The 26,864-nt window shown below is 48.3% G+C and overlaps 3 protein-coding genes across 10 annotated transcripts in view; 1 reads left to right on the top strand and 2 right to left on the bottom strand.

Moving 5' to 3' along the window:
* TULP3 (TUB like protein 3) overlaps nucleotides 1-5,590 on the bottom strand; it is a 68,622-nt gene extending 63,032 nt beyond the window's left edge. Inside the window, exon 1 of one of the 3 annotated variants that reach the window (XM_041736873.1) lies at nucleotides 5,509-5,590. In XM_041736873.1, the coding sequence (XP_041592807.1) occupies nucleotides 5,509-5,549 (41 nt within the window). In that variant the 5' untranslated portion in view covers nucleotides 5,550-5,590. Of the gene's footprint in view, nucleotides 1-4,787; nucleotides 5,443-5,508 lie in introns of those variants that run through there. The other 2 variants (XM_041736872.1, XM_041736871.1) reach the window with 2 other exon arrangements.
* Nucleotides 5,591-6,509: 919 nt separating this feature from the next.
* Nucleotides 6,510-13,143, bottom strand: RHNO1 (RAD9-HUS1-RAD1 interacting nuclear orphan 1). Of its 4 annotated transcripts, none has more exons than XM_041735363.1 (4): nucleotides 13,079-13,139; nucleotides 12,374-12,707; nucleotides 8,451-8,702; nucleotides 6,510-7,372 (listed from the first exon to the last, which is right to left on the bottom strand). In XM_041735363.1, the coding sequence occupies exons 3-4, from the start codon at nucleotides 8,616-8,618 to the stop codon at nucleotides 6,773-6,775; spliced, it is 768 nt and encodes a 255-aa protein (XP_041591297.1). In that variant the 5' UTR covers nucleotides 8,619-8,702; nucleotides 12,374-12,707; nucleotides 13,079-13,139; the 3' UTR covers nucleotides 6,510-6,772. The 4 variants fall into 4 exon arrangements, with proteins under 4 accessions (XP_041591297.1, XP_041591298.1, XP_041591300.1 ...); XM_041735364.1 differs by having other exon boundaries at nucleotides 12,374-12,638; nucleotides 13,079-13,133; XM_041735366.1 differs by lacking the exon at nucleotides 12,374-12,707 and having other exon boundaries at nucleotides 13,079-13,143.
* Nucleotides 13,144-13,305: 162 nt separating this feature from the next.
* On the top strand, nucleotides 13,306-26,247 carry FOXM1 (forkhead box M1). 3 transcript variants are annotated; one of them, XM_041736246.1, is made up of 9 exons: nucleotides 13,306-13,452; nucleotides 15,649-16,197; nucleotides 16,780-16,925; nucleotides 18,541-18,732; nucleotides 19,847-19,975; nucleotides 20,643-20,687; nucleotides 21,327-21,396; nucleotides 21,583-21,758; nucleotides 24,244-26,247. In XM_041736246.1, exons 2-9 carry the CDS (start codon nucleotides 15,696-15,698, stop codon nucleotides 25,273-25,275), a joined length of 2,292 nt encoding a protein of 763 aa, XP_041592180.1. In that variant the 5' UTR covers nucleotides 13,306-13,452; nucleotides 15,649-15,695; the 3' UTR covers nucleotides 25,276-26,247. The 3 variants fall into 3 exon arrangements, with proteins under 3 accessions (XP_041592180.1, XP_041592179.1, XP_041592181.1); XM_041736245.1 differs by having other exon boundaries at nucleotides 21,324-21,396; XM_041736247.1 differs by lacking the exon at nucleotides 20,643-20,687.
* The last annotated feature ends 617 nt before the right edge of the window (nucleotides 26,248-26,864 follow it).

Below are 26,864 nucleotides of genomic sequence, written 5' to 3'. Positions count from 1 at the left end.
TACTTTAATTACCACAGGAAAAAAACTTACAGGAACTATAATTCATATTCTAAAAATACATCTTGTCAGTGATGAAAGTAGACATCAGAGTGTACAGTATTATATTTTATACTAAAACTCAAAACCACCAAATTTTAACAGTAGGAAAGGAATATTTAAGGATTATTTAACAGGGACGCCTTTGTGGCTCAGTGGTTGAGCATCTGCCTTTGGCTCAGGGCATGATCCCGTAGTTTCGGGATCAAGTCCCACATCAGGCTCCCTGCGTGGAGCCTGCTTCTCCCTCTGCCTATGTCTCTGCCTCTCTGTGTGTTTCTCATGAATAAATAAATAAAATCTTTAAAAAAATTATTTAACAGAATATCTTTAGAAGGCCCTGAAGATGCTCATCAATGAATGAACTAGGTGACATGGAGAGACATACTTTTCACTCAATACCATTTTGTATCTTTTGAAATTTGAGCCATGTGCTGTTAAAAATAAGTATATTTATCATTTTCTTAATTCGTTACAATCACCGAGTGATTGTAGTGATTTTTTTTTTAATGAATTAAAAGTTTAATTCTGAACCATTTTTATAACCGCATTTTCTCTTGAAGCATCGTATCACAGCAGGTTACAACAACTTTGGGATAAAAGGCAAATGGTAAACTGTCCAAAACAAGGTTCCAAATAACACCTCTTACTGATTTACCCTACCCATACATATCCCAAATAAAGTTTTTGATCAAAAACATGAAATAGATCCACCTGCTTATTTTAAGCATATTAAAAAGGAAACTAATTGGACCATTTCTATTTGTCTATTTTATACAAAAAGGCTACACAATGTTACACTTTATTCAGATTACAATTAGAGTGATTATGAATTAGTGTTCTACACCATTACTCAATTCTTAAAAATTAGAAATTGCTGTAGCAGTATTCACTATAACTTAACACTACGAGAGACTTAAAAAACTAACAGTTACTGCAAAAAAATTAAAGAGCTACTTCAAAGCAAGCAAAGTCAGTACCAATCGAAAGAAGCCCTCATTTTTCAAAGGAGAAAACTGAAGCCAAAGAAGTAGATGAGCTGCTCAAGATCACACTGCCAGAGAATGAAAAAGCTGGGACTAGAACTCAGGAACCCGGTGGAAGTTTCCAGTGTCTCTCACAATGCCATGTGGTAAAACAGCAAATGCCATCTTATGAACAATAAAAGTATTACTATAACTCTCAGGGGTTCTGGGGACTCACATGACACAGTACTCATCATTCATATTTTCACAGAAGTTCTAAAGCAGAGAGTCAGGGATAGCAATCCTCATCATTGAACCCTCATGGCAGGTATTAAAGTGAGTAAATAAAGACAGCACATCGATCAGCATGTGGATAGGGCGTCTTCTCTCAAGCATAAGTGGGTTTAAGCCTTAAGCAGGCCAGGAAAATTTTGCAGCCTGCATTATTACTGACAGTAAGGATGTCTGATGAGGCTGAATAGATTTAGTAGAAAAAAGAGCTTATTTCTAGTGAATTGATCTGGAGGAAATAAAGTAAAATCAGACTACAGAAAATTCTAGTTTGAAAGAAGCCATAATAATTCCACTATTCTCAAACAGGAGAAGGAAGGGAACTAGCAAGGCCCCTTCTAGTCCTAAGGTCGGAGGCAAGTCCAAATGCGGAGAAGCAAGGCAACTTCAACTCTGCCTCTAAGTAATTCAAGTACACTTTTCCCCTTGGTAAGAACAAACATTAGCATTTTCTTTTCATGGACCCAAATACAGGGGAAATGGCAGAGTCTCCACAGGAAAGAATAAGCAAAGTCAGATGTAAAAACTATTCCAAAAAATGTCTGAGTCTGTCTGCTTAGAACAGAAGGATCCCAGAAAAAAGAAAATGTACTGCATGGGATTACTCTTTCTAGGTCTGTATGTAGCTTTCACATTTGGAGAAATAAGTGTATGTTTGACGTTATCAGTTTTCGGTATTTGCCAAACATACTGCAGTCATGGGTTAGATACTCTGAGTATATTTAAGCACCGGTCTAAGTCTCTATTTGCCAACAATTAGTTGTCTGATGAAACATTCAAAAAGGAGAGAGGGCAGTGCAGTAGGTTAAGTGGATGACTCTTGGTTTCGGCTTAGGTCATGTTCTCAGGGAAGGTCATGGGATAGAACTCAGCATTGGACTCTGTACCCAGCAAGGAATCTGCTTCAGGATTCTCACCCTCTGCCTCTCCCCCTGCTCACTCTTGCACACTTTCTCTCTCCCTCAAATAAATAAATCTTCAAAAAAAAAAAAGAGAGAGAAGAGGGGACCTAGGTGGTTGAGTCTACCTTTGGCTTAGGTCGTGATCCAGGGGTCCTGGGATAGAGTTCTACACTGGGCTCCCCGCAGGGAGCCTGCCTCTCACTCTGTGTCTCTGCCTCTCTCTCTCTCTCTCACATGAATAAATAAATAAAATCTTTTAAAAAGAGAGAACATGAGAGACGATAACAAGCCTAGACAGTACATAACCTCCAGTTACTATAACTGTTCATATTTCTAAAGAGAAAGCATGGTATATGGATAAACCATAGACCAGGGCTTAGTCAACTGGGTCACAAGGTCACATCATACAGAGAAATGTCTCATTATAATTTCAGTTCTCTATCAGGAAAAAAGGCTAGACAAAGTTCAAGTTCTAGCACTAGCCAAGCACAGTCAGCTCTAGGAAATCTATAATATAAAATGCCTAGCTTCGACAAAGGTCCTGAGAGTGTTGTTTTTTAAACTCCATCTCCAGGGACACCTGGGTGGCTCAGCGGTTGAGTGTCTGCCTTCAGCTCAGAGGATGATCCCAGGGTCCAGGACTGAGTCCCACATCGGGCTCCTCATGGGGAACCTGCTTCTCCCTCTACCTATGTCTCTGCCTCTCTCTGTCTCTCATGAATAAGTAAATAAATAAACCTTTAAAAACATAAATTCCACCTCCAATTTTCACTAAATATTGCAGACAGGAAAAATATTTCAAGTTTGTTAGTAATTTTTCCACTTCATTGAAAAGAAATCTGTCTTGTGGTAAAACAGTCAAAGGAAACACAGAATTCAAATGAAAAAAAAATCACAAGAAACTTAAAAGTCAGATGTTATACTTCACATTAAAAGGTATTAATACCAAAAACTCTACTGATGTATTTCATCGAAAACATTAAGCACACAACCTGAGGACAAAGTAGAAAAGACACTCCACCCCTTCTCAGCAAGAACTGGGTTAAACAGTGATAGAAACTGCACTTAATATTACCTGGGGCAGGAGAAACATTTGGTGACTCACACTCTCCTTTGTCAATTTTTAAATCAAAGAGCTCTTTTCTTTGGGAAGAAAAGAAAGGGAAAACTTTAAAATTATCCCTTGAAATTTCAGGTCCAATAAACTAAACTATTCCCTTTTAGTCGGCTCAGTTTTAAAGTCAAGTCAATGCCTCTCCCTGCTCCCCAAAATCATGAGTCATATATCAAACATCTGGTACCCAAGAAATTTAGTGCCATAAATTCAATTAATTTATCAAATGCCCACACTGAACATATACCATCTGAATTCCACAAAGATGCTGAATTTTCACTTTACCTCCTCCTAGCACTTCCATATTCCTACCGGTAAATGTGGATTATTTTTCTCTCAACTAGAAAAAAGAAAGTGCAGTGAACAAATCTTTCAGATTGCCGCTATCACATAAATAAAATCTGACCAAAGGGGAAAATGGGTGTCTCTATCCCTAACGCCTCCTTGGAATGTTTTTAAGTGGTTTAGAATTGTTTAAGTATCTGCTCTTCTAAACATCAGACTAAATCCTTACAAGCTACATCTTTTTTTTTTTTTTAAGATTTTATTTATTTATTCATGAGAGACACAGAGAGAGGCAGAGACACAGGCAGAGGGAGAAGCAGGCCCCCCCCCCCCGTGCGGAGCCTGATGCGGGACTCGACCCCAGGCGCCCAGGATCGCGCCCTGAGCCACCCGGGCGCCCCAACGAGCTACATCTACCTTTGCCGCGGCAGTGGAACCACAGGCGGGAATACTGTGGGCGAGCACGATTTCAATCCTCAGTGCCAGAGTTTGAAGCCAGGGATGTCGGGCCGCTCCCCCTGAACCTAGAAGTAACCTAGCTAACAAGAAATGGACAGACTGAGATTTCAGATGGTTTTATTTCCCAGGCTCTCCCTCTGGCGGAGGCAGGAAAGGGGCAGCGCAGAGACAGGAGCACGAACAAGGCGTACGGCGCATAGCAAAGGAGACGAACCACCCTACGCGGAGAGAGGCTTCCTGTAGAGCAGACGGACGCGGAGAACAGGTCTGCACTTCCAGCCCTCGACTCTGCTCCAGAAGTCAGCGTCGCCCGCCAACAGCAGTGGCAGCGGAGCCGACGGGGAAGCATCCCCCACGGCCCCGGGAAGCGCTCACCGCCCGGCCCGGGCACCGCGAGGAGCAGCGCGAACGCGTCCCGAGCAAGCCAGGCCCACAGACTGCACCGCGGGCTCCGAACCGAGACTCCGAGACTCCCCCAGGCAAGGGGCTGACCCCAAGGTCCTCGCTCTCCGCGCAGGCTGCAGAGACGCCGCCTCCTATCTCCGTCTACCCCGCGGGGGCAGGGCGTCCTCCACCGCGGGCTGGGGGATCGCACTCGCCTCCCGCCGCCGAACCCGAACCCGTCCCGCCCCGAACCCGCCGCCAGCTCCTCAGAGCTCCCAGAGCGGACCGCCACGGTCTCTCTCCGTCCCTCCGCCCCGCTCGAGACGACACCAGCCACCACCCCTCTCGGACCTGTCCCCGCGGGGTCCGAGCCGGCAGCGCGACGCCTCCATCCCCGCGGCCCAGGAAGCGGCTACCAAGTCCAGGACCCCCGGGGCCGCCGCTCGGGGCGCAAGCCGTACTGGCGGCCTGGCCCCGCCCCCTGGCAACCGCACCCCGCACTGTTGCCTCCGCCTATTGGTCGTCGTGCTCGCCACTCGCCTCTCATTGGCTACTGCCGCCGCCCGGCGATGCTGGAGGGTTTCCAGGGGGCGGAGGCGCCGGGGATTAAAGGCGCCTGCGCTCGAAGGCGGCTGACGCGCTCGGTAGGGCTGGGTCGCTGGAGAGCGTCTCGGGGATGGCACGGAGGGCGGAGGGATGTGTTCGCGCCGGCTGCGTGGGCTCTCGGCGGCCGGGAAGTCGGTCCGTCCGAGGAGCGGCCCATCCCCCCCAGCGGCCACCCACGGAGCGGCCTCCAAGCGTCCCCGAGACCACCCAGAGCGCGGCAAGAGGTCTGTAAGGTTAGGACGCACGGCCCCCGGCCGGCTGCCTCCAGTGCGGCCCCTCCCGACACCGGAGCCTTCCGGGAACCAGTCTGTACCCCCTCCAGCGGCCATCCCCCGTTAAGTGCATCTTTCATAGTTATCTGGTCTCGCTGTGCCACTGCACGAAACTCCCTCAGCCTCCCCGCTCCAGCCCACGCTCTTAGAGCGTTGCGAGACCAACTGCAGACTCTAAGGACTTCCCCATTTACCTCTGCGGCCTGCGCACCATCTTCAAACATCCATATCCCATGGGATCTAACTATGTACTCTCGTTTCCAGTAAATCTTGTCGCCATTTCCTTTCTCAACACCAATTTACACATATCATTATAACCCCTACAAAACATCCTGGCAAAAGTTATCGCATGTTGTGTTTATAGCATTCCAAGGCCAGCTGTTTCCACATTGGGTGTTTGCCTAAGAGGCACAGAACTTGGCACAAGCTGGGAAAGCAGAGCACCGCCTCCATGTGTCAGCCTCCACTCACTGTGTGACCCTAAACATGGCTCATTATCTGGGCTTCAGATTCCCATCTGTAAAATAAAGAATAATCCCTGCTTGTTTAGCTCTGGCTATGCCAAACACAGAGTAGGTTCTTCAAACTGAATGGATGCCGGTGAGAGAGATGCTGCCTGTATAGGTGAAAGGGCACAGGAGGCAATTTTTGACTGGGCAGTCCTGCATTAGTTACAGTAAGTAGTCTTTGAAAAGTTTCCATATTTAATCACATTTTAAACAGTCACTATAAGAAATCATTTTCCCAGCCTACCCAATTTGATATTTCTCTGAATGGAAATAAACCATAACAGAGCAGACCCAAGTGACCTATGTCTCCTTATCACCCCTGATCCCACTATCTTCACTAAAACGGGGCTTGCTGCCTTTCCTCACCTTGGCCTTTTAGCAGACGGGCAAGGTTGCAGAGGTGGCGGCTCAACTGGAGTCAGAGTCTGCTTTTATTTTTCCCCATCCATCATGTCATAAAGGAAGCTGCAGCTGAACTTGACACAGAGCTGGTACTCAAAAATGTGCAATGAATTAGTTTGAATGTGTGATTAGAGGATTAATGAGCAGTGGTTTAAAAAAAAAAAAAACAATGAAGAAAGACCTTTTGAGGAGAAGGCAGTATTGCTGCATGATCAGTAATCAGAAGCAGGGCTCTCTAAAACCTTTCTGCAAAAAAATAAAAATAAAAAGATAAAACCTTTCTGCAACCATTTATTTACATACATGTTAAATAGTTACTACAAGATACTTTAAAATTTTAAAGTTACTATAAGAAAAATATGAAGCTATTTATGACACTAAAAACTTCTTAGGAAAAGACATTCTAAAAAGCAAATCTGGGAACTGATTTCCCTTACGATTCCAAGGTCCTAGTTAAGATATTTTTTACTATTGATATTATTGGTATCATTTCCATCTTATCCTCCTGATGTACTCTCCTGTGAGCCAGAAAAGTACTTTAGCAACTTTATGAAAATTTCTTGAGACTGCTGGTGTCTGAGAAATCCAGTGAGTTTTTCACAAGGAACTGGTCTTTGTTCAGCTTCCCTCTCTCCCTGAGGTAAGTGAACAAGTGGCGTCGTCTCCTCCACGTGACCTTGATCCCATACTTCTCCTCAGGAGTGTCTTTAACTAGAACAGGCCCAGGCTCTAGGCTCTTGGGAGTACTAGTGTGGAAGGAGCAGCTTGGAAGGCTCCCTTCCCTCTGACCTGGGGGAACGGGACCCTCCTTCACAAACGAGGACTCTGGGGTCTGGATATCAGGTGGAATGAACAGGTACGATAAGTCTTGAAGCATGTGTGCTGATGCTTCCTTAAAGCTTTGAGGACTGAGCATTGGAACTAAGAGCCTTCCGGAAATGCGCTTCTCTGACTGATCGGGGCATTCACTGGTTAAGGGGGTCCCATGTGTGGCTGAACCAGAAGACAAGGGTGGACTCTCAAATGTTAGATGTGGGAACTTGGAGGTGGTAGATTTTCGACTTGAAGGTCTTGCCTGGTTTCGGTGATGACCTTTCTGGTTCACCGGGAAGCAGCTTTCTGCTGTCATATTAAACTGAGGTGATACCTTAAAGGTCAAAAACAAAAACAAAAAGAAGTGAGGAGAGCCAGTTACCAAGTACGAACCTGAGGGAGGGAACTATATCCAAGGACCAGAATTCTTAATGGGGGCCCCCAATAGCAATGGACACAACAAAATAAAATATCTATAGGATATTAATAAGAAAGGGGTATGAGCTTTAGGCAAATTATAGTTGATATCTCCGGCTTTCCATTCCTCATGTGCAAGAAAAGGGACAATGCCTTCTTCACTTTATCACACCATACAGCTGCAACTAGTTTAACTATCTTTAAACTTTGAGGACAGAGACCAGCAGTGTTCTTCACTTTTGATGCCCCGCGCCTAGCAGGGTGCCTGGCACATGGAAGGCCCCCAGTAGAGCGAATGCTGAGTGCAAGAATAGAGAGTGAGATCACGTATGGAAAGCAACTAGCATAAGACCTGGCATGTGATGAGTTCTCAATACATGTTCATTCCTCTTCTCATCCACGGGATTCTAACACTTCAGTTCCTTCTACAGTCCTGAAGCAAGTATTATGGTTCTTCCAAGCAATCCTGAACAAGTTATATTTATTAAGCATGCCCAAGTGAAGTTTATGTTTTTGTCTAGCTCTCTGGCTATACTACTTTCCTGACAGTAGCTATAGTCTTTTCCCAGGGCTTTGCAACTATCAAAATACAACCTGCTGTTTCTGTGGGGTTTTCTCCAGGTTCAGTCTACTAAACAGTGAATATAGTATCTAAATAGTTTACCTGTCACATGAAGCTTGGAGAGTAATCTCATTTTTCACTCATTCTGCCATTATTCTGGCTTCTTCACCAAGCTACTGGGTAATGAACCTTTTATAGTGAACTCTTTTAAGAGGAATCTAGGGAGAAAGACTCCAAATACAACCAGCCTATGTTTCAGCTTGGACTTAGAAAAGAAGATACACCAGAGAAGATGGCTGATGACAGAAAGAATACATTGCTTCCTTGTCCCTGCCCCCATGAATCTTCAGAGGCCATAGTTCCAGGGGCAAAAGGGTCAGAATTCTGAGAAGCCTAACAGAGCAAAAGTCAAAGTTAGAATCCCATGGCCTACCCAGGAAGTGATGGTGTTGTGGTCAATGGGCTTGCTGGACACCTGTCTAGTGTGGGTGATGGGACGCTGGGGAGAGCCATAGTGGTGTTTGGGGCCCTCCAGTGGTTCTTGTTGGAATAGCAGCTGGGCTTTCCGGGAAGGTTGGCAGCGTTTTTTTTTGGGAGGCATCAATAGGTGAATGAAGAGCAGTTAGTAACCACATGATGCTGGTTGTAGTCAGGTTGGGGTTCAGGCTCTGATTCCAACCCATGCCTGCAGAGAAAAAAACAAAAGCTGGGAGACAATAATTCTGATGATTCCATCCCCAGCTCTTGCTCATACTCTGCCAACCAGTTCTTCTATCAACTACCACTCACTCCTACCTCAACACCTTGGGGAGTACAACTTCCTATTCCTACAGCACCAAGTAAAAACACTGTAGTTCACATTCGACAACATTCATTCAATGCACCTTGATCGAGCACCTGTTGAGTGCCATTCTGGGTGTTGGGAATTTAAAGATGAACGACCATTGATGCTACAATTATTTATCAAGTGCCAAGCACCTAGGTGAGACTGTCTCTGTCTTCAAGAGCTGAGAGTCTAGCAGAGGGAGACAATTATGATAATGAGAAGAATGCTTCCATTCACCCCAGGGGAGGCTTTCTAGAGAGGGTGATACCTGACCCAGTAAGGAATGGCTAGGGAAGCCAGAAAGCAGAAAGCGAGGCACTCCAGGCTGAGGAACAGCATATAAAAGCATGGAGACGTGAAGGAGCATTGTAAATTCAAGATGTCATAGACTCCAAGGAGCTGGACGCAGCATATGAAAAGAAAAATGCAAGAACTCAGAGGCTGGACCCAGTGTCAGGGTGAGGTCAGAAAAAGCAGGTGTGCAATATAATGTATTATATTTTATAATGTATTATATTTTGAACATAGTAGAATGAGTAATATGATGAGCCCCCATATACCCATCACCCAGTTCCAACAACCATCAACCCACAGCCAGTCAGGATCCATCCATACCCTATATCCACTTCCCTTTCCCTTGTATTATTATGAAGAAAAGATATCCCCAACCATTATATCATCCCCATTAACATATGTGTGTGTATGTATGTTCCTTAATATTATCAAATATCCAGACATGTTCAAATTTTCACTTGTTTCATAAATATCATAATGGTTTTTTCTTTTAGACAGATCATCCTGGCAACAGTGTGAAAAGAGGGGAGTACTCTGGAGGTAGGGGACCAGTTTTAGGAGGTTACTCTGTTACTTAAGTGAGGAATGATCAGGCCTGAATCTGGGCTGTGTCAGTGGAAATGGGAAGCTAGATACAGGAGGAGGGAGGATCAACAGGACCACAGAGTAAGAAAAATCTGAAAAAAGTGTCCACTGACTCTAGTAACCAGATTGACTTTTTTTTTTTAAAGGCTGTATTTATTTATTCATGAGAGACACACAGAGAGAGGCAGACATAGACAGAGAGGGAAGCAGGCTCCTCAGTGAGCCTGATGTGGGACTCGATTCCAGGACCCTGGGATCACGCCCTGAGCCAAAGGCAGATGCTCAACCACTGAGCCACCCAGGTGCCCCCAGATTGACTTTACTGAGAGCTTCATCAGTGGAAGAGTGAGATAGAAGTTTGCAGGCAATGGAGAGGCATGGGAGGTACAGTTGAGCATCCGGGCAAGTCCCATAGGCGGGCACACTGGTTCCCTGACACATTCATGATTCATTCAGTTAGCCAACAATAAAAAGTAACATACTCTGTTTGATGTCACTAGGCAGTGGAGATACAGGTAAAGAAAATAGAAAGGACAAAATCTCCAACTTGGGCGCTAACATTTTTAGGGACAATACAGGTAATAAATACAGCCATTTGTTCGTTCATTCCGGCATTCAACAAATATTTCACTGAATGCCCACAGTGTGAGGTGCTGTTCTCGGTGCTGGAAATCTATACTAGGGAACAAAATGAAATCCCTGCCCTTGTGGTGCTTACACCTAGTTGGAAAATGACTGTGGAGAAAGACCAAGTAGAATAAGAGGTTGAGCCGACTCAGTGCTCTTCTAGACAGGGTGGCCAGGGAAGGCAACTGAAAAAGTGGTATTTGAGCAAAGGCCTGAAACGAAGAAAGGAGAACAGGCTTTAGAAAGGTGAGAGTGCAGAATATTCCAGGCTTCAAGAATAGTAAATGCAAAAATCACAAGGTAAGAATATGCCTGATTTTTTCAAGAAACAGATCAGCATGGCTCAATGAGTGACAGCAGACGAGAACCAGCTCGTGTGATACAGGGCTTCAGAGGCAAGGTTAAGGACCCTGGATCTAATTATTCCTGGTGTGACAGGAAGCAAAGCTCTGGACAGGAGAACGACATTTATACTTTTCAAAGAGAACTTCAGGCACTCTGTGCAAACAGGTGGGTTGGGGAGCAGGCATGGAGAAGGAAGCAGGGCACCCAGGTAAGGCTGCTGCAGGAGGCCAGTGGAGAGATGACAGCAGTTGCAGTGGCTCCACTCAAACTGTTGACAATAGCCAGCCTCCAACAGACATTGCACAGCTGCAATCCTACTACGTTTCCTTCATCAACTCATTATCCACAGATTATCTTAAGATCTTTCCACTTTCTTAAACCTTAGAACTCCCCTTCTCTCTTTAAAAATAACCTTATTCCCTACTTCGCAGAGAATGCAGTAGACATCAAAGGGAATACTCTCACTTTCCAGGTACCAAACATACAAACCTATGTATATCTGTATCCATTTTCTTGATGCTATAACCGCAGGTCAGTTCCATTTGCTCCCTAAAACCTCTCCCTCTGGCTGTGCTTTGGAACTCTTACTCTGTACATCTTTCTTAGGCAATCATACGCTCAAACCTACAGATGGATGCTACTCAGCTTACAAATCTTCACACTCAAGACCCACATAGCCGCTACCTACTTGACAGCAACTAGATGTCTCAGATGCACCTCAAACTTAACACTCAATTCACGATCTTCTCCCCTGCACCCCACCCCCCCAGGTGATTATTACCTTCCAGGGCCCTTGCTCAGGGTATGGTATTATCATTCATCTAGTTATGCATCCAGAAACACTGACCTGGCCACCCTCTCCCCATCCAACACCACCAAGCCCTAACAATCTTACCTCTTACCTATGTCCTCAGTAATGCCCCTTTCTCCCTTCTCTTGCTCTCATTCTCTCCCCACCAAGTTCCAACAATTCTGGTCTGAAGTATCACAATAGCCTAATGGGTCTACCCTAATCCACTCCAGCGCCCCCTGCAGAGGAAGCCTTTTAAAAATGCCTATCTGGGGGATCCCTGGGTGGCGCAGCGGTTTGGCGCCTGCCTTTGGCCCAGAGCGCGATCCTGGAGGCCCGGGATTGAGTCCCACGTCGGGCTCCCGGTGCATGGAGCCTGCTTCTCCCTCTGCCTATGTCTCTGCCTCTCTCTCTCTCTCTCACTGTGTGCCTATCATAAATAAAATAAAATAATAAAATAAAATAAAATAAGCCTATCTGGGGGCACCTGGGTGGCTCCATCGGTTGAGCATCTGCCTTGGGCGGAGGTCGTGATCTCTAAGTCTTGGGATGGAGCTCCACGCCTGGCTCCCTCATCAGCGGGGAGTCTGCTTCTCCCTCTTCCTCTGCCCTCGCCCGTTCCATGCCCTCTCTCCTGCGCTTTTTCTCTCTCAAATAAAATCTTAAAAAATAAAAATAAAAATGCAAATCTGATCTTGAATCACTTCTGCTTAACATTTTTTATTTCTGGCTAAGGACCAAACACCCTCAGTTACGGCTAAGGTCCTACATCCTCGGCTCCAGCTTCAGCTCACCGCACACTCCGCTCCGGCCCCTAGCTCTGCCCCCTCAGCCGTCCTTCAGCCTTGGTCCACACCAGTCTTCCTCCCGCCACACAGCCTTTGCGCACCTTCTTCCCTTTGCTTGGCGGGGTTCACGCTCTTCCTTGCACAAGCGCATCAGATCTCGAACAAGGTTCCGTTCAGAAAAGCCTTTCCTGACCTGCCGACGGCAGGATCTTGTAGATACTGTTATCAGTGACCTCTCACTTATCCCTTCACAGCTGTGATCCTCCTTTTGCTTGCTGGAGCCTTCAGAACCGGCCTCTCCTCTTCCCATTAGACCGCACGCACGGCAAGGAAAGCGCCTCCCGCGCCGGTGTGTCCCAGCAGGGCCTGGCACAGAGCAGGTGCTCGGCAGAGGGGGTCGACCGGGTGAATCAAGTATCACTACGGGTGGCTTAGCTTTAAGGGGGAGTGAGCTCAGATCAGACGAGCCGAGGCGTTCGGGCGGCCGGTGGCCGGCGGGTCGTCAGCCCAGGTGAGGGCGGGGCTCCCCCGCCCCCCGCAGGGAAGCCGGGCCCGGGACGCCGGAGAGGGCCGGGAGGCGGGAGGCGGGAGGCGCGGCGCCGGGGGCGGGCTCCGGGAAGCGGCCGCCACGCGCGAGGGGGCGCAGGCCGAGGCGCCCGGCAGGGCAGCGCCGCCGCCCGCCCGCCGCCCGCCGCCCGGGCTGCCCCCCGCCCCGGCCGCCGCCTCCCGCCGCCTCCCGCCGCGCCCCGAGGGCGGCCCGCCGGCCCGCCGCCCCCGCCCCACGAGCCGGCCGCAGGCCGCCTTACCCGCCTTGCCCGCCCGGCGGCGTCCCGGCCGCAGCTCCCCGGCGCCGCCGCGTCCTCCGGGCCCGGAACGCGGAGACAGGGGCGGCCGCCGATTGGCGACGCCCCGTCACGTGACCGCAACGCTCCGCCGGCGCCAATTTCAAACAGCGGAACAAACTGAAAGCTCCGGTGCCCGACCCCACCCCCGGCCCCCGGCCCGGGACCCCTCCCCTCCCGGGATCCCCCGGGATTCCCCACCCCTCCCGCACCGCCGGGGACTCGGCCGGCCTGGCGCGAGCCCCCGTGCGGGCCCCCGGCTCGGCCCCCAGCTCGGAGGAGCCCGGAACCCGGCCTCGGAGCCACAGCCCAGCGGCGGCGACTGCTGCAGTCGGGAGGTGAGCGGGGGGCGGAGGGATGGAGTCCGAGCCGCGGCCCGGGCGGCGGCGGGGAGGCCGGGCTCGGGCGCCGAGGTCAGGGGGTCGCGCGGCCGGGCGCGGGACCCGAGCGGAGGTTTGGGGCCACGCGGGACCAGGGCTGAGCGGCGGTGCAAGCCTTCTTTGCATCCCGCCTCCCGGCCTTGCCCTCGCTTCTTTCTCAGACCGCCCCTCGGCCTTCCCTGGAAGTCTGACCTCTGCACCCTGCCCACAACCTCGGGAGGGCTGCTGGGGTGGCCTGCTTTTCTAGGCAGACCGTGGCTGGCGTGAAGGTTGAGCGTCTTCTGCCTTACATAGGAGGCAAACGTGCCCACAGCCTCCCAGCGCCCGGGCGCCCTCACCACTGGGCAGCACTGCCTGCACTCCACCCTTTTCCAGGGCCCTTCCCCTGGTTCCTGAGCACCTGCAAGCTTTCCCTGGTCAGCATGGGCAGTGCTGTCAGAGGAGTCACTCTGGAAGTCCCCTAGGTTAGATCAAGTGTTGCCAATGATAGCAAGAGACTGGTGAGAGAGTTGAAAGCAAAATGAAGCCTTGGACCAGGAAGATCTCTTTTGGGGACAGGGAAGGAATAATAGTATTTACTGATTGGTGGGGGAACGGAGGGAGGCCCGAAGAGATATGAGAGAGAAATAAAACTGATATTTGAAAGTAGAGGAAACCTAGGTATAAAAGAAAGGGAGGAGGCAGAGGGGAGAGAGCCTATGAACTCTAAGCAGATGGCAAATGTCATAGGACCAAGACAGTCATCTTTTGGGAGATAGTGGATGACCTAACACAGACAGCCCATTCCTCTGGCCAGGAGTACGCAATTTTACATGATAGAGTATCCCGTGTATTTTTTAAAATCAAACCCAATTTTGTTAAAAGATAAAACTATTTTCCTTAACATGACAAAACCACTTAGCCTATTGATGACAGGACATTCTCTTAGCAGATAGGGTTTTATTCTTGGTTCTGGAAGAGAAATTAAGCAATAGAGTAACATGCTTAGAAAGTTAAAATATGAATCAAGCACATGCAAATACTAAAATGTCACTATAGAAATGTTTTGCAGATTGTGAAAGAAAAGTGTACTTTTTCTTTTGCCAGTGCAAGGGTGGTAGCCTGTGATATGAATAGCACCATGGGCCCTGAATAGAGCAGTTTCCATTTTCTTTGAGGTCTTGTGGAGGAGGTGTTGGCAAGGGAGCAATAGTACGATCTACCTTTCTCCTCTGATACTAGGGGTGCTGATCCTTTTATTTATAAACTAATATGATATAAAAAAATATATACAGGTTTTATCAATCCTGGAATAGATTATGGGATCAGAGTTTTGTTTTGGTTTTTTTGTTTGTTTGTTTGTTTGTTTTTCTTTTTAATATTTTATTTATTTGGGATCCCTGGGTGGCGCAGCGGTTTGGTGCCTGCCTTTGGCCCAGGGCGCGATCCTCGAGACCCAGGATCAAATCCCACATCGGGCTCCCGGTGCATGGAGCCTGCTTCTCCCTCTGCCTATGTCTCTGCCTCTCTTTCTCTCTGTATGACTCTCATAAATAAATAAAAATTTTTTAAAAAAAGATTTTATTTATTTATTCATGAGAGACACACAGAGAGAGAGAGAGAAGCAGAGACACAGGCAGAGGGAGCAGCAGGCTCCATGCAGGGAGCCTGATGTGGGACTCGATCCCGGGACTAGGATCATGCCCTGGGCCAAAGGCAGGTGCTAAACCACTGAGCCACCCAGGGATCCCGGGATCAGAGTTTTGTCAGGACTTCTCAAATTGCCAAATGTCCTCCTATTTCAGCATTCCTGCCCCTCGAGTCACTGCAAGCGGTCTGTATAATAATAAGCAATAATAGAAATTTCCACACTTTTGTAACTGTCCCATTCATTTCTCTAGCCAACATTCTTAAGCTTCTGGAAGACCTTTGGCCTTGTTGACCTATAATCAACCCAGTCCCACTTTCCCCTTTTGAAATGTCTAGGTTTAAGCTTTCTTTTGTCATAGAACTCATCTCCTTATTGTCTGATGTCTTTACAGAGGCCCAGGGATCATTAACCTGGACCCATGGGCTCTTGCTTTTGGTCTTGGAAAGAGGAACATCTCTCTCTAGCAATACCTCCTTCTCAGCCTAACAAATCTCTGACATCCTGCTGTTCCTTGCACTTTCCAGGGTCCGTGCTTGTGATTCTCAATGGAGAGTGAAAGCACAGATTCATAATGAAAACCAGCCCCCGTCGGCCACTGATTCTCAAAAGACGGAGGCTGCCCCTTCCTGTTCAAAATGCCCCAGGTGAAACATCAGGAGAGGAACCTAAGAGGCCCCCTGCCCAACAGGAACCTGGTCAAGCACAGGCCTCCAAGGAGGCAGCAGAGTCCAACTCTTGCAAGTTTCCAGCTGGGATCAAGATTATTAACCACCCCACCATGCCCAACACCCAAGTGGTGGCCATCCCTAACAATGCCAATATCCAGAGCATCATCACAGCATTGACCGCCAAAGGAAAAGAGAGTGGCAGCACTGGGCCCAACAAATTCATCCTCATCAGCTGTGGGGGAGCCCCCACTCACCCTCCAGGACCCCAGCCTCAAGCCCAAACCAGCAATGATCCCAAGAGGACAGAAGTGGTCACCGAGACCCTGGGATCAAAGCCGGCAGCTAGGGATGTGAATCTGCCTAGACCACCTGGAGCCCTTCCCGGGCAGAGATGGGAGAGCTGTGGTATGTGGTCTGCAAGGCAAAGGGGTGAGGAGCCCAGCCTTTCCTCTCTGGTAGCAAGGACTGCAGTCCATCAAGTTGATACTTCACAGACAGGCACCTAGCCTGAACCAGGGGAAAGTCTTGTCTTTCTTCATCCCCAGTCGTTGACCCAGATCTTTTGGGCGCTGTCAAAAGTGCCCAAATAAATATTTGGCATTTCTCTGATGTTCCTTATATGAGAAAAGGATTTGTTTATTTTTCTTAATTATCTTCCCCCTTGACCATATAAGGAAATAGGAATTTCCCCCCATTTTAATAAAGGAGAAAACTGAAGCATGAGGAGAAAAAGTGACTTTGTCCAAATACGAATTCTTTTGTTAGTTGGGTTGCCTTGACTGATCTCTCAGGCTGAGTGTGACTTCTGATTCTCTCCTGAAATCCATAATGGGGCAGAGTACCTGAGAGCCACAGTAGATTCAGCACGTGTTCCCTGTCCCTATGGGTAGAGGTCTTGGAGAAATGCTCCCTAACCACCGATTTTGATGGGCCTACCGGGCACTGGTTCAGGCAGCTAAGTGGCATCTTCGATTGTTTCCCCTCTAGCTGGCAGTGAGGCAGCAGGCTGCACTCTCGACAACAGCTTGACTAACATCCAGTGGCTTGGAAAGATGAGTTCGGATGGACTGGGCCCCAGCAACATCAAACAAGAGATGGAGGGAAAGGAGAATCGTCACCTGGAGCAAAGTCAGGTAAAGGTGAACTGTTCTGTCACTCACTAGGGAAGTCAAGGCCACTGCAGGGAATTTCTAAGGAGGGAAATGGATCAGGTGGTGTGTGGAAGACAATCCCTAAGTTCTGGTGTCAGCACTTCACTTAGTGTGATTCTGTATAACTTTGGAGCTGCCATTTGTCTTGGAATCTTTTCTGCCCCCATCTGTGAAATTTCCTTGAGGGCAGATGCACCTGGCTTACTCTGTATTCCATTAGCAGTTTAGTACTCTGCCTTTCGCAGGTGCTTAGTAGGTATTCAAGAAATGATGAAGAGATCTTAGTTTGGAAAGCCACTTGAGCTTTAAAGAGGCACCCCAATGGTATGAAAGGAATAGAGCATTTTTAGAGAATAGTTTTATTAGAAGATAAATTAATAGCAAATAAAGTGAGTTAGGTGTGAGTTTTAAATACTTCCGTGGTAATCAAACTTGATTTGACCCAACTATCCAGCCTGGGGTTGTTTTTCACAGTTGCCACATTGTTGCACACGCCCTTAGATCATTCATTCAGTAAACTTTAAAAGGGAAAAGTTACATGGATGTGTACAAAAGTAAAAAGCTGTTCACTTCAAACTTATGCACTTTTTAAAGTTAGAGCTCGGGTTTTTTAATTTTTGTATCTATTATTTTTAAGATTTATTTTATTCCAGAGAGAGAGAAAGAGAGAATGTGTGAGCCAGGGGTGGGGAGGGGAGGCAAAGGGCAGAGAGAGAATCTCAAGCTGACTCTGAGCTGAGCACAGAGCCCAACCCAGGGCTCAATCCCACAACCCTAAGATCATAACCTGAGCTGAAACCAGGAGTCAGATGCTCAACTGACCAAGCCACCTAGGTGCTTCAGAGCTCAGTTTTACAAATGTGACCGATCAGCTCTTTGCCTAAGACTTAGCCAGATGTATGCTTTGCAGACATTTGGGAATATCTGTCTTATACAAACAGTGAAAAGAGATGGGTTTGTTCACATCACAGCAATAGTAGAAAGCGGACAAAGACCTTGGTCTCTTGACTCCCGGGTCTGAAAAATGAATATGGTTTTAGTATAAAATCAATGCTTTAAGAATCATAATATACACCCAAACTTTCCTGAGAGATTTCAACTAGCAAAGACTGGACCTTCACTTATTATTGGACAATATATTCAACAAAATGAACAATGACAGGGCATCTGGGTGGCTCAGTTGGTTCAGCATCTGCCTTCAGGTCAGGTCATGATCCCAGAGTCCTGTGATCAAGTCCCTCATTGGGCTCCCTGCTCATTGGGGAGCCTGCTTCTCCCTCTCCCTCTACTGCTTCCCCTGCTTGTGCGCTCTCTCTCTCTCTCTCCATCTCAAATAAATAAAATCTTTTTTAAAAAATGAATAATGACAGAAGTGGCTCCACCTTGGCTAGGGACTGTACTAGATCATCGCTACCCTTCCTAATCCTAAAATTTTGTTCTATGGAATAGTTGTCTCAGATGAGCTGGTTTCTAGCATGGTTCTGCAGGTTAAAAGGTTTCTCTAGGGGATGTTCTTTGAGGGGGCTCCAGGGAGGTCTTATGAATTCTTCCATGTCATTTCTTTTTCTCCTTACCTTTGGCTTCTCATAACTCTCAGGTTGAGGAAACCCCGGGAGCATCAGCATCCTGGCAGGACTCTGTGTCTGAGCGGCCGCCATACTCTTACATGGCTATGATACAGTTCGCCATCAACAGCACCGAGAGGAAGCGCATGACCTTGAAAGACATCTATACTTGGATCGAGGATCACTTCCCCTATTTTAAGCACATTGCCAAGCCAGGCTGGAAGGTATGTAACAACCTGTAGTGACCAAAGCGAAGATCACTCTGGCTGGGCAGTTTGTCCTCATAGATGTGCAGCAGTTTCTGTCTGGTGCTCTGAGTAACAGTTAAGTGCAAAAAAAGCTGGAACTGAAAACAGTTGTATCTCAATCCTGCCAAATCAGGGCAAGATGGTCAACAGGAGCTCTACAACCACTTCCTTGGTCCCTCCCTGAGGTCCCTAAGGGTAGAGATCCTGGAGAGACTGTCCAGGGTAGCACTGAGCCTACTTTTGTGCTACGTTGGATGGCAGCTGGAGTGACTAAGTAGCTTTATGAAAAGATCTTAGGGACGCCTGGGTGGCTCAGTGGTTGAGCGTCTGTCTTTGGCTCCAGGCATGATCCTGGGGTTGTGGGATCGAGTTCCACATCGGGCTCCCCAAAGGGAGCCTGCTTCTCCCTCTGCCTGTGTCTCTGCCTCTCTGTGTCTTTCATGAATAAATAAATAAAATCTTTAAAAAAGAAAGAAAGAAAGAAAGAAAGAAAGAAAGAAAGAAAGAAAGAAAGAAAGAAAAGATAAGGTCTTCGTGGAAAAAAAAAATGCTGTCCATGAGCTTTGTGACTGAAGATTCACCTCCTCTAATGTCATATGTTGTCTCCAGAAGGCAGGGACTTCATTGTACTTGTGGGAACACTGAGATCCCTTGGAGTGACTATGGCGCATGCTACACCGTCAGAGCCACAGTGCTGGTTTTCTGACAGATTGGCAGCTCCAAGCAAGAGTTTTTGGTTTTGTTTCCTCCACGGTAGAACTCTTCACACTCTTACCTCAATGAAATTTCCTTAGCTGCTTAGTTTCCTTACTCATCTATCTTGCTGCTGATTGCTTCACAGCCTTGGTCCTCTTTCCTAGCTACTGACGGCCATCTAGGTCTTTTCTTTATCACCAGCTGCTGGACTGATGGCTTTATGGCCCAGCTTGCAGGGAGAGAGGTGCCAGTTGACAAGATCAGTAGGCAAGATCTTGAGGACGCTGCTGGCAATGGATGGGGGGAGGCAAGGCTGATATCCACTGGGGAGAGATCAAAGGGGATGACTCTGAAGCTAAAGTAGCTGAGAAGTAGTTGTCTTTCTCTCCGGCAGAACTCAATCCGCCACAACCTTTCTCTCCATGACATGTTTGTTCGAGAGACATCTGCCAATGGCAAGGTCTCCTTCTGGACTATCCACCCCAGTGCCAATCGCTACTTGACATTGGACCAGGTGTTTAAGGTGAGTATCCTGGTTTCATCTAAATAGGGCCAGAATTGGGCATCATAATCTCTGTCTCAAAAGGAAATGAATCTTCCTTGTGATGATCTTACCTGGCCAGGGCAGAGTTAGAAGCCAGCCAGCCCAGAGACGACCTGCGTAAAACTAGCTGAATTAAATACAATTGACACACACCAAATGACATACTTCTGTTCTAGGCTAGGCCACAGAGAGGACTGCTCGGATCCAAATAGATGACTTCCCTGGGCAGTGTTTCCCTAGCTGCCTTGTGGATAAGAATTGCCTGTGATGCTTATTAAAATACAGGCCCCTCTGTTGTGGCTTCTGACTTAGTGGGTCTGGGATGGGCCTAGGAATATGTATTTTGAGCAAGCATCTCTGGTGATTCTTACAGAGGAAGTCTAGAGAAGCTTGTTTTCAAAGATCGCTTCTTTAGCCTGGAGACCAGAGATTGAGCCACCAGAACATCTTTGTAGAAGTGATTGTTTTGGGATTTCAGAGTGCCCATAAGGCTGCTGCTAGCTATAAGTATTCCCCGGGAGGGAAAGTTGTCCCCAGTGGCCCTCAGCGTCAAACAAGAATAGCTGTTTTTCCCGATCCGGTCAGACTGACCACGCTGGTGGTAACTTCATCTCATTTCTCTCCCACAATGCCTGACCGCCACCAGCCACTGGACCCAGGGTCTCCACAATCGCCTGAGCACTTGGAATCAGTAAGATTCTTTTCCTCCTGGCTCGGGGCTTGGCCTTGTTTTCCTTTCACTGCTCAGCATGGCTCTAGTGGACAAGGGAAGGGAGCCTGTGTGCCGTGTGACTACCAGCCCTAAATGCAGAGCACCCTAAGCATCTGGGAGGAAGGAAATTGATGGCCACCACCTCCTCTTCCTCCCCACGCCCCAGCTCATGCCCACTTCTCCTCCCCCATGATGGGCATGATGAAGGTGCACGGAGCAGAGCAGGGTGTGACAGGAGGACACACCGTGGGCTTAGTGCAAGATGGCAATGGCAGGTGCATGGTGTAGGCCTGGCAGGCGGCAGTTTTCCCTTACTTTTCTACCTGGCTTTTCTTGGCCGCTCATAGAATTACATGCTTTAGCATTCCCTGGGGGCGGCGAGGACACATGGATGAGGTGGTAGGACTGTCCTGCCATCGTCTCTCTGTGCCATCCACCTTTTCCCGCTAACCAGGCTTTGGAGACAGTGTTCACCTGTATTCACCCCAGACCAGCCTTTTCATTCTGGGCTGTCGGTTAGCTCAGTGCACGGCATCGGAAGCAACTGGTGGGTTCTCCTGCCTTCTCCCCCTGCCTTATTAACCCAGATTTCTTTCTCTCCCTATCTGCCACAAGCAGCAGCAGAAACGACCCAATCCTGAGCTCCGCCGGAACGTGACCATCAAAAGCGAACTCCCACTAGGCGCACGTTAGTATGGGAGAGTGGGCATCAGGCTGGTCCTTGCTCTAGGGGCATATTTTAGAGAACCAGACCACGGGAGTCTATGCCCAGCTCAAAGGAGGCTCTGAGCCAGAGAAGGAGAGCAGAGCTCCTGGGCTTGAGAAGGGGTGTGTCCCTGGACTCCTGCTCTTCATCTCTCCTGTGTCCTCCTAGGGCGGAAGATGAAGCCACTACTGCCACGGGTCAGCTCGTACCTGGTACCCATCCAGTTCCCAGTGAACCAGTCACTGGTGTTGCAGCCCTCGGTAAAAATGCCACTGCCCCTGGCAGCTTCACTCATGAGCTCAGAGCTTGCCCGCCATAGCAAGCGAGTCCGTATTGCCCCCAAGGTAAGTGGCTTCTGCTCTCCTCTGAGGAGAGACACCAGTCAATTAAAAGCGTTGGGCCTATTGTTGGCAAGCACTCTGCTCAGTGTTCCTTGAGAAGCTTATGAATCTAGTTGGGTAGACCAGGCATTTTCCTTTGTGACAACTAAGGAAAATTCAAGAACATTGTAAGAGCTAAAAAGGACTGTGGATTATAGTGTACGTGGTGTCAGAAGCCCATGAGTACTTGAGAAGTTTATAAGAATTCAGACAAGGGGGATTATGAGAGGTGGGCTGGGATGGGTATGGAAGAATTTACAAGGGAAATTGGTTTTAGAAGGACATACATTTGGGCAAGTAAACAGGTGTGTTAACAGCATTCTAATGACCAGTACCATGGGAGCAGGAGATGCCAGTTTATACCCAGTAATGGTAGAGTGGTTGGGTTAGTCTTGCTCAGAGGTTCTCAGTCTCCATACTATTGACATCTAGGGCTGGATAATTATTTGTTGGGGGCGGATAGGTATGGTCCTACCCACTGAGGGATCTTTGGCAGCATCTCTTGTCTCTCCCCACTAGATCCCAGGAGCAACCCCCAGTGTGACAATTAAAATGTGTCCAGGCATTGCCAAATGTCGCCTAGGGGGCAAGAGGGTGGGGATATGGCTCCCAGGTTGAGGACCAGTGGTCTAGCTTGAGGAGAATGTGAGGAGGATAAGTCAAGATCCTATACACTGATGGGCTACCAAGTCTGGGCTTACCTCAGTGCAGAAGGATTTATGAGCAAGAGCCAACTTAGAACAAAGCAGAGAAAAGGGCCCCTTGTGCCTCCTTCATTGAGATAGAAATAGCATAGGCTCTGGAGTTTAAAGAGACTTGGGTTTACTTTATATTTTTTAATTTAAAAAATATTTTTTAAATGTACATAAAATTATATATACTACCATATATAATTTTACCTAAATGTATCCATGTGACTAGCACATACCCTGTTTTTGTTTTAATGCAGTCTTTTTTCTTTTTTCTCTTTTCTTCTTGGTGCCTCCCCTCCGCCCACCTTCACTCTCATCCCCATGATGACAATTTAGTATGTTTGTTTTTATGATTTATCCCTGCTCTTCGTGTATGGTACATACGCATGTAGCCATAGCCACTTTATACATGCACATACAACACCCAGAATGTTCAAAATGGGATCACATTACACTTTTCTGCCACTGGGAAATTCTTCCAATCACATGGCATCGGCTCTTAATGGCCACATAATATTCCACCATGTAGCTGTGCCATAAATTTTCCAGCCATTCCACTTTTATGGGTACATCTTGTTTCTAGATTTTTTTGCCCTATGAACAATACTGCAATAAATATCTTTGCAAGTACCTTTCTTACAAGCGTTTTTATTTTGTGGGATAGGAAACCAGACATGAGGTTGCCCAGTGGAAAGGTGTTTTCCATTTTATTATATCTTGCCAATTAGTGGTTTCCAAAAAAATATACAATAATTTACATCTCTCCCAGCATTATGTGACAAGACCTATATCTTTGCCAGCAATTGGTAATCATAGTCTTTTAAATATTTGCCCATCTGCTATGTATAAATGATATCACCTTGTTTCATTTGATTTCTCTTTGCTCATCAGTAAGCGTGAGTACCTTCTTGTTACATTGGGTCACTTGCAATGGTTCACCACGAGATAGTTATTTAGGGGCATGGCCCATCTTTCTATGGGGTTTTGATAATAATACGTGAAAGTTCTTTGTCATTGAAACATTAACGTCTGTCTTTTGTGCTGAAGGTAGTTTTTTACCTCTATTGTTTGTTTCTTTCTTCACGGGTCCCCTAGCCACTGTAAGAAGATTTTAAGTTTTTATATAGTCAAACTGTGTCTCTCTTTTCCTTTACAGCTTCTGGGTTTCCAGTCTTGCTTAAGAGAGTCGCCCCCACCCTCAGATTGTACATGTAGTCTCCCAGATCCCCTTTCAGGATTCATATGGTTTTAATTTTTCTGTTTGAATCGTTGTGTACGCTATGAAGAGGCATCCAGCTTTTTGTTTGTTTGTTTGTTTGTTCGTTTGTTTTTTTAAGATTTTATTTATTTATTCATGAGAGACAGAGACATGGGCAGATGGAGAGGCAGGCTTCATTCAGGGAGCCTGATGTGGGACTCGATCCCAGGACCCCGGGATCATGACCTGAGCCGAAGGCAGACGCTCAACGTTGCACTGAGCCACCCAGGTGTTGGCATCCAGGTTTCTGTCTCTCTGCGGGGTACTAATTATAGCAGCGGCATAATAAATGCTCTCTCTTTTACCCCCAGAATTGAACTACCACCTTCATCGTATATTCTCGTATTTCATAGTTTGTAAGACTTTTAAAAGATAGAAAATGAGGATCCGTACCAGCCTATGGCTTGATTTAGTCACAATCTTGTGTCCTGCCTGGTGGGTGGGGTGAATGTCAAGGCCCAGAGAGCTTCCTCTCACTGCACCCCTGCTTCCCTTTCAGGTGCTACTAGCTGAGGAGGGGGTGGCCCCTCTGCCGCCCACAGGGCCCCTGCAAGAGGACAAACTCCCCCTCGGAGAAGGGCTGTCTCCTCTGCTTCCAGTTCAGTCCATCAAGGAGGAAGAACCCCAGCCTGGGGAGGAGACGCTACACTTGGGGAGGCCCATCAAAGTGGAGAGCCCGCCCTTGGAGGAGTGGCCCTCGCCGTGCCCATCCATCAAAGAGGAATCCTCTCATTCCTGGGAGGACTCGTCCCACTCTCCCACGCCAAGGCCCAAGAGGTCCTACAGCGGGCTCAAGTCCCCAGCCCGGTGTGTCTCAGAAATGCTTGTGATTAAACGGAGGGAGGGGAGGGAGATGAGCCGGTCTCGAAGGAAACAGCACCTCCTGCCTCCTTGCCTGGATGAGCCGGAGCCCGAGCTGCTCTTCTCCCAGGGCCCCGGGGCTTCCCAGCGAGCCACCGAGCTTACTTTGCCCACAGAGTCCTCTGAGCCTGCCTCCCGGCTTGGCTATTCCCAAGAGGAGGGAGGACCTTTTAAGACGCCCATTAAGGAGACGCTGCCCATCTCTTCCACTCCAAGCAAATCTGTCCTCCCTGCGACCCCCGAATCCTGGAGGCTCACACCCCCAGCCAAAGTAGGGGGGCTAGAGTTCAGCCCAGTACACCACCCCCAGGCTGCCTTCGGCAGCCTGCCTGATGCCCTGGGGCTGACGGATTTTAGCACCACCCCTCTGAAAAGCATTCCCCTCTTTGACTCGCCCAGAGAGCTCCTCAGTTCTGAGCCCTTTGACCTCACCTCTGACCCCTTCAGCACCTCCTCCCCCTCAGATATGGAAGTCCCCAAGCCAGACTCCCCCGGGCCAGAGGCTGCCAGCCTCTCAGCCAACCGCTCTCTGACCGAAGGCCTGGTTCTGGACACGATGAATGACAGCCTCAGCAAGATCCTGCTGGACATCAGCTTTCCGGGCCTGGAGGAGGACCCTCTGGGCCCTGACAGCATCAACTGGGCTCAGTTCATTCCTGATCTACGGTAGAGGCCTACCTTACCCTTGCTGCCTGAGCTGTCCATGCTTCCAGGATCTCGGGTGGCTGGGCCATCCGAGGACAGCAGGCAGGGACCGTCCGCCCCTCTAGCTCCACTTTGCCTGCTTACGCCAAGACGGACATCAAGCCATGGCCACTACTGAGCCCTCTGCAAGCAGCAAGGTCCTGGTGACCAGTCACTGTGCCACCACTGCTCCCCAAAAGAATCCGGTTCCTCACTCTCCCTGCTAGGAGCTAAGGGGTGGGAATGGCAAAAGCAAGGGTGAAAAGAGATTAGGAACTCCTCGGACTGTTTACACCTGTGCCCAGGAGTCCCCCACTTTTCCTGATCCTTGCAGGGCAGCCCTTGTAAATAGTGTATATTCTCCAAATTATCCTCTAATTATAAATGTAAGCTTATTTCCTTAGATCATTATCTAGAGACTGCCAGAAAGGTGGGTAGGATGACAAGGGGTTTGTTTGCTCCTGTTCCTTGCTTTCAATTCCTAGAGAAGGGAGGACGCGCAGTGTACGGTTTCTTCCAGGCCCAGGGCACCTGCCTTCAGGGCTCTTTACTGTAGACAAGCAGATCTGCTTCCTAGGGTCCTGCTTATTGTCCCCCTCCCTTCCCACCTTCCCATGTTTCCAAGTCAGCTTTCCTGCAAGAAGAAATCCTGACAAAAAAAAGGTCTTTGTCAAGGGTCAAGAGTTGAATTGGGGGTGGGGGAATGGATGCATCTGAAGCAAAGAATGCAGGTGCCCAGATGTGCTCCTCTGAGATGTTTCTCTGATAACGTCCCTAATCATGCCAGAGAGACGAGCCATTTGCCAAGAACTTGGCCCAAGGCTTGAGAAGACTGAAAGGGCCCTGCCCTGCCTAACTTCCTTAGCTCACACCTCAGCTTTGCTAAGAGCCACCTTAGGCCCCAGCTGACCGCATGCATGTGAGCCAGCTCGAGAACACTACCATAACTGTCAATAAAATCCAGGGTGGAAGTGCTCTCTGTGGTGTGTCGGTGTCTGGTCCCTGAGGCATAAGGAGGGGTTGGGGAAGAACATGGGAGATGGAGATGGTGGTGACAGGGAAGAGGTAAGGCCTGAAGCCAACACAAAGCACATGAAGGAGAGTGCTCAGGGCATTGGCCTGGGCTGCCTCCCACATCCTCTGCAGGCATACATCAGAAACTGGCAGGTTTCCCAGGCTGGTCCTGCATGGCAAGCCTCTTCAGAACCACTGAACCTAATGGTTAACTTGGCCCTTTGGTGCTTCCTATAAGGGAAAGACCTACAGAGGGGCAGGGCCCTCCCCTTCTGGAGAGTAGGGAAAGATGGGCCCAGTTATAGGCACCTCATGATCATGTCCACCCCAACCCAGGGCCTGGAAGCCAGCCTGCCCTGCTTTTCTCTTCCTGCCCTCCTAGCAAGTCCCTCCCCAAAAACCCCTCTGGCTACCATCTACACATAAGTCCTATCCCCTGCCCGTCTCACCTGAAAGGCCCCAAAGGATTGATGAGTCCTCCCAGGGAGAGGTAAGGGCCTCCTCCTGCGTCACCATCCAGGAAGCATCACCATAGCAACCCCAACAGCAAACAATGCTGCC

The sequence above is a fragment of the Vulpes lagopus genome, chromosome 21, assembly GCF_018345385.1.
Source record: "Vulpes lagopus strain Blue_001 chromosome 21, ASM1834538v1, whole genome shotgun sequence".
Classification (NCBI taxonomy): Eukaryota; Metazoa; Chordata; class Mammalia; order Carnivora; family Canidae; genus Vulpes; species Vulpes lagopus.
This window is presented reverse-complemented; position numbering and strand designations above follow the sequence as displayed.

Bases quoted from the DNA above. Each gene is read 5' to 3' on its own strand.
- RHNO1 (XM_041735366.1), bottom strand. From the start codon at position 8,618: ATGCCTCCCAAAAAAAAACGCTGCCAACCTTCCCGGAAAGCCCAGCTG. The intron at 7,373-8,450 runs GTAGGCCATGGG...TTGACCTTTAAG, and splicing joins ACAACACCATCACTTCCTGG to GTATCACCTCAGTTTAATAT.
- FOXM1 (XM_041736245.1), top strand. From the start codon at position 15,696: ATGAAAACCAGCCCCCGTCGGCCACTGATTCTCAAAAGACGGAGGCTG. The intron at 18,733-19,846 runs GTATGTAACAAC...TCTCTCCGGCAG, and splicing joins TTGCCAAGCCAGGCTGGAAG to AACTCAATCCGCCACAACCT. The intron at 20,688-21,323 runs GTAAGATTCTTT...ATCTGCCACAAG, and splicing joins CGCCTGAGCACTTGGAATCA to CAGCAGCAGAAACGACCCAA.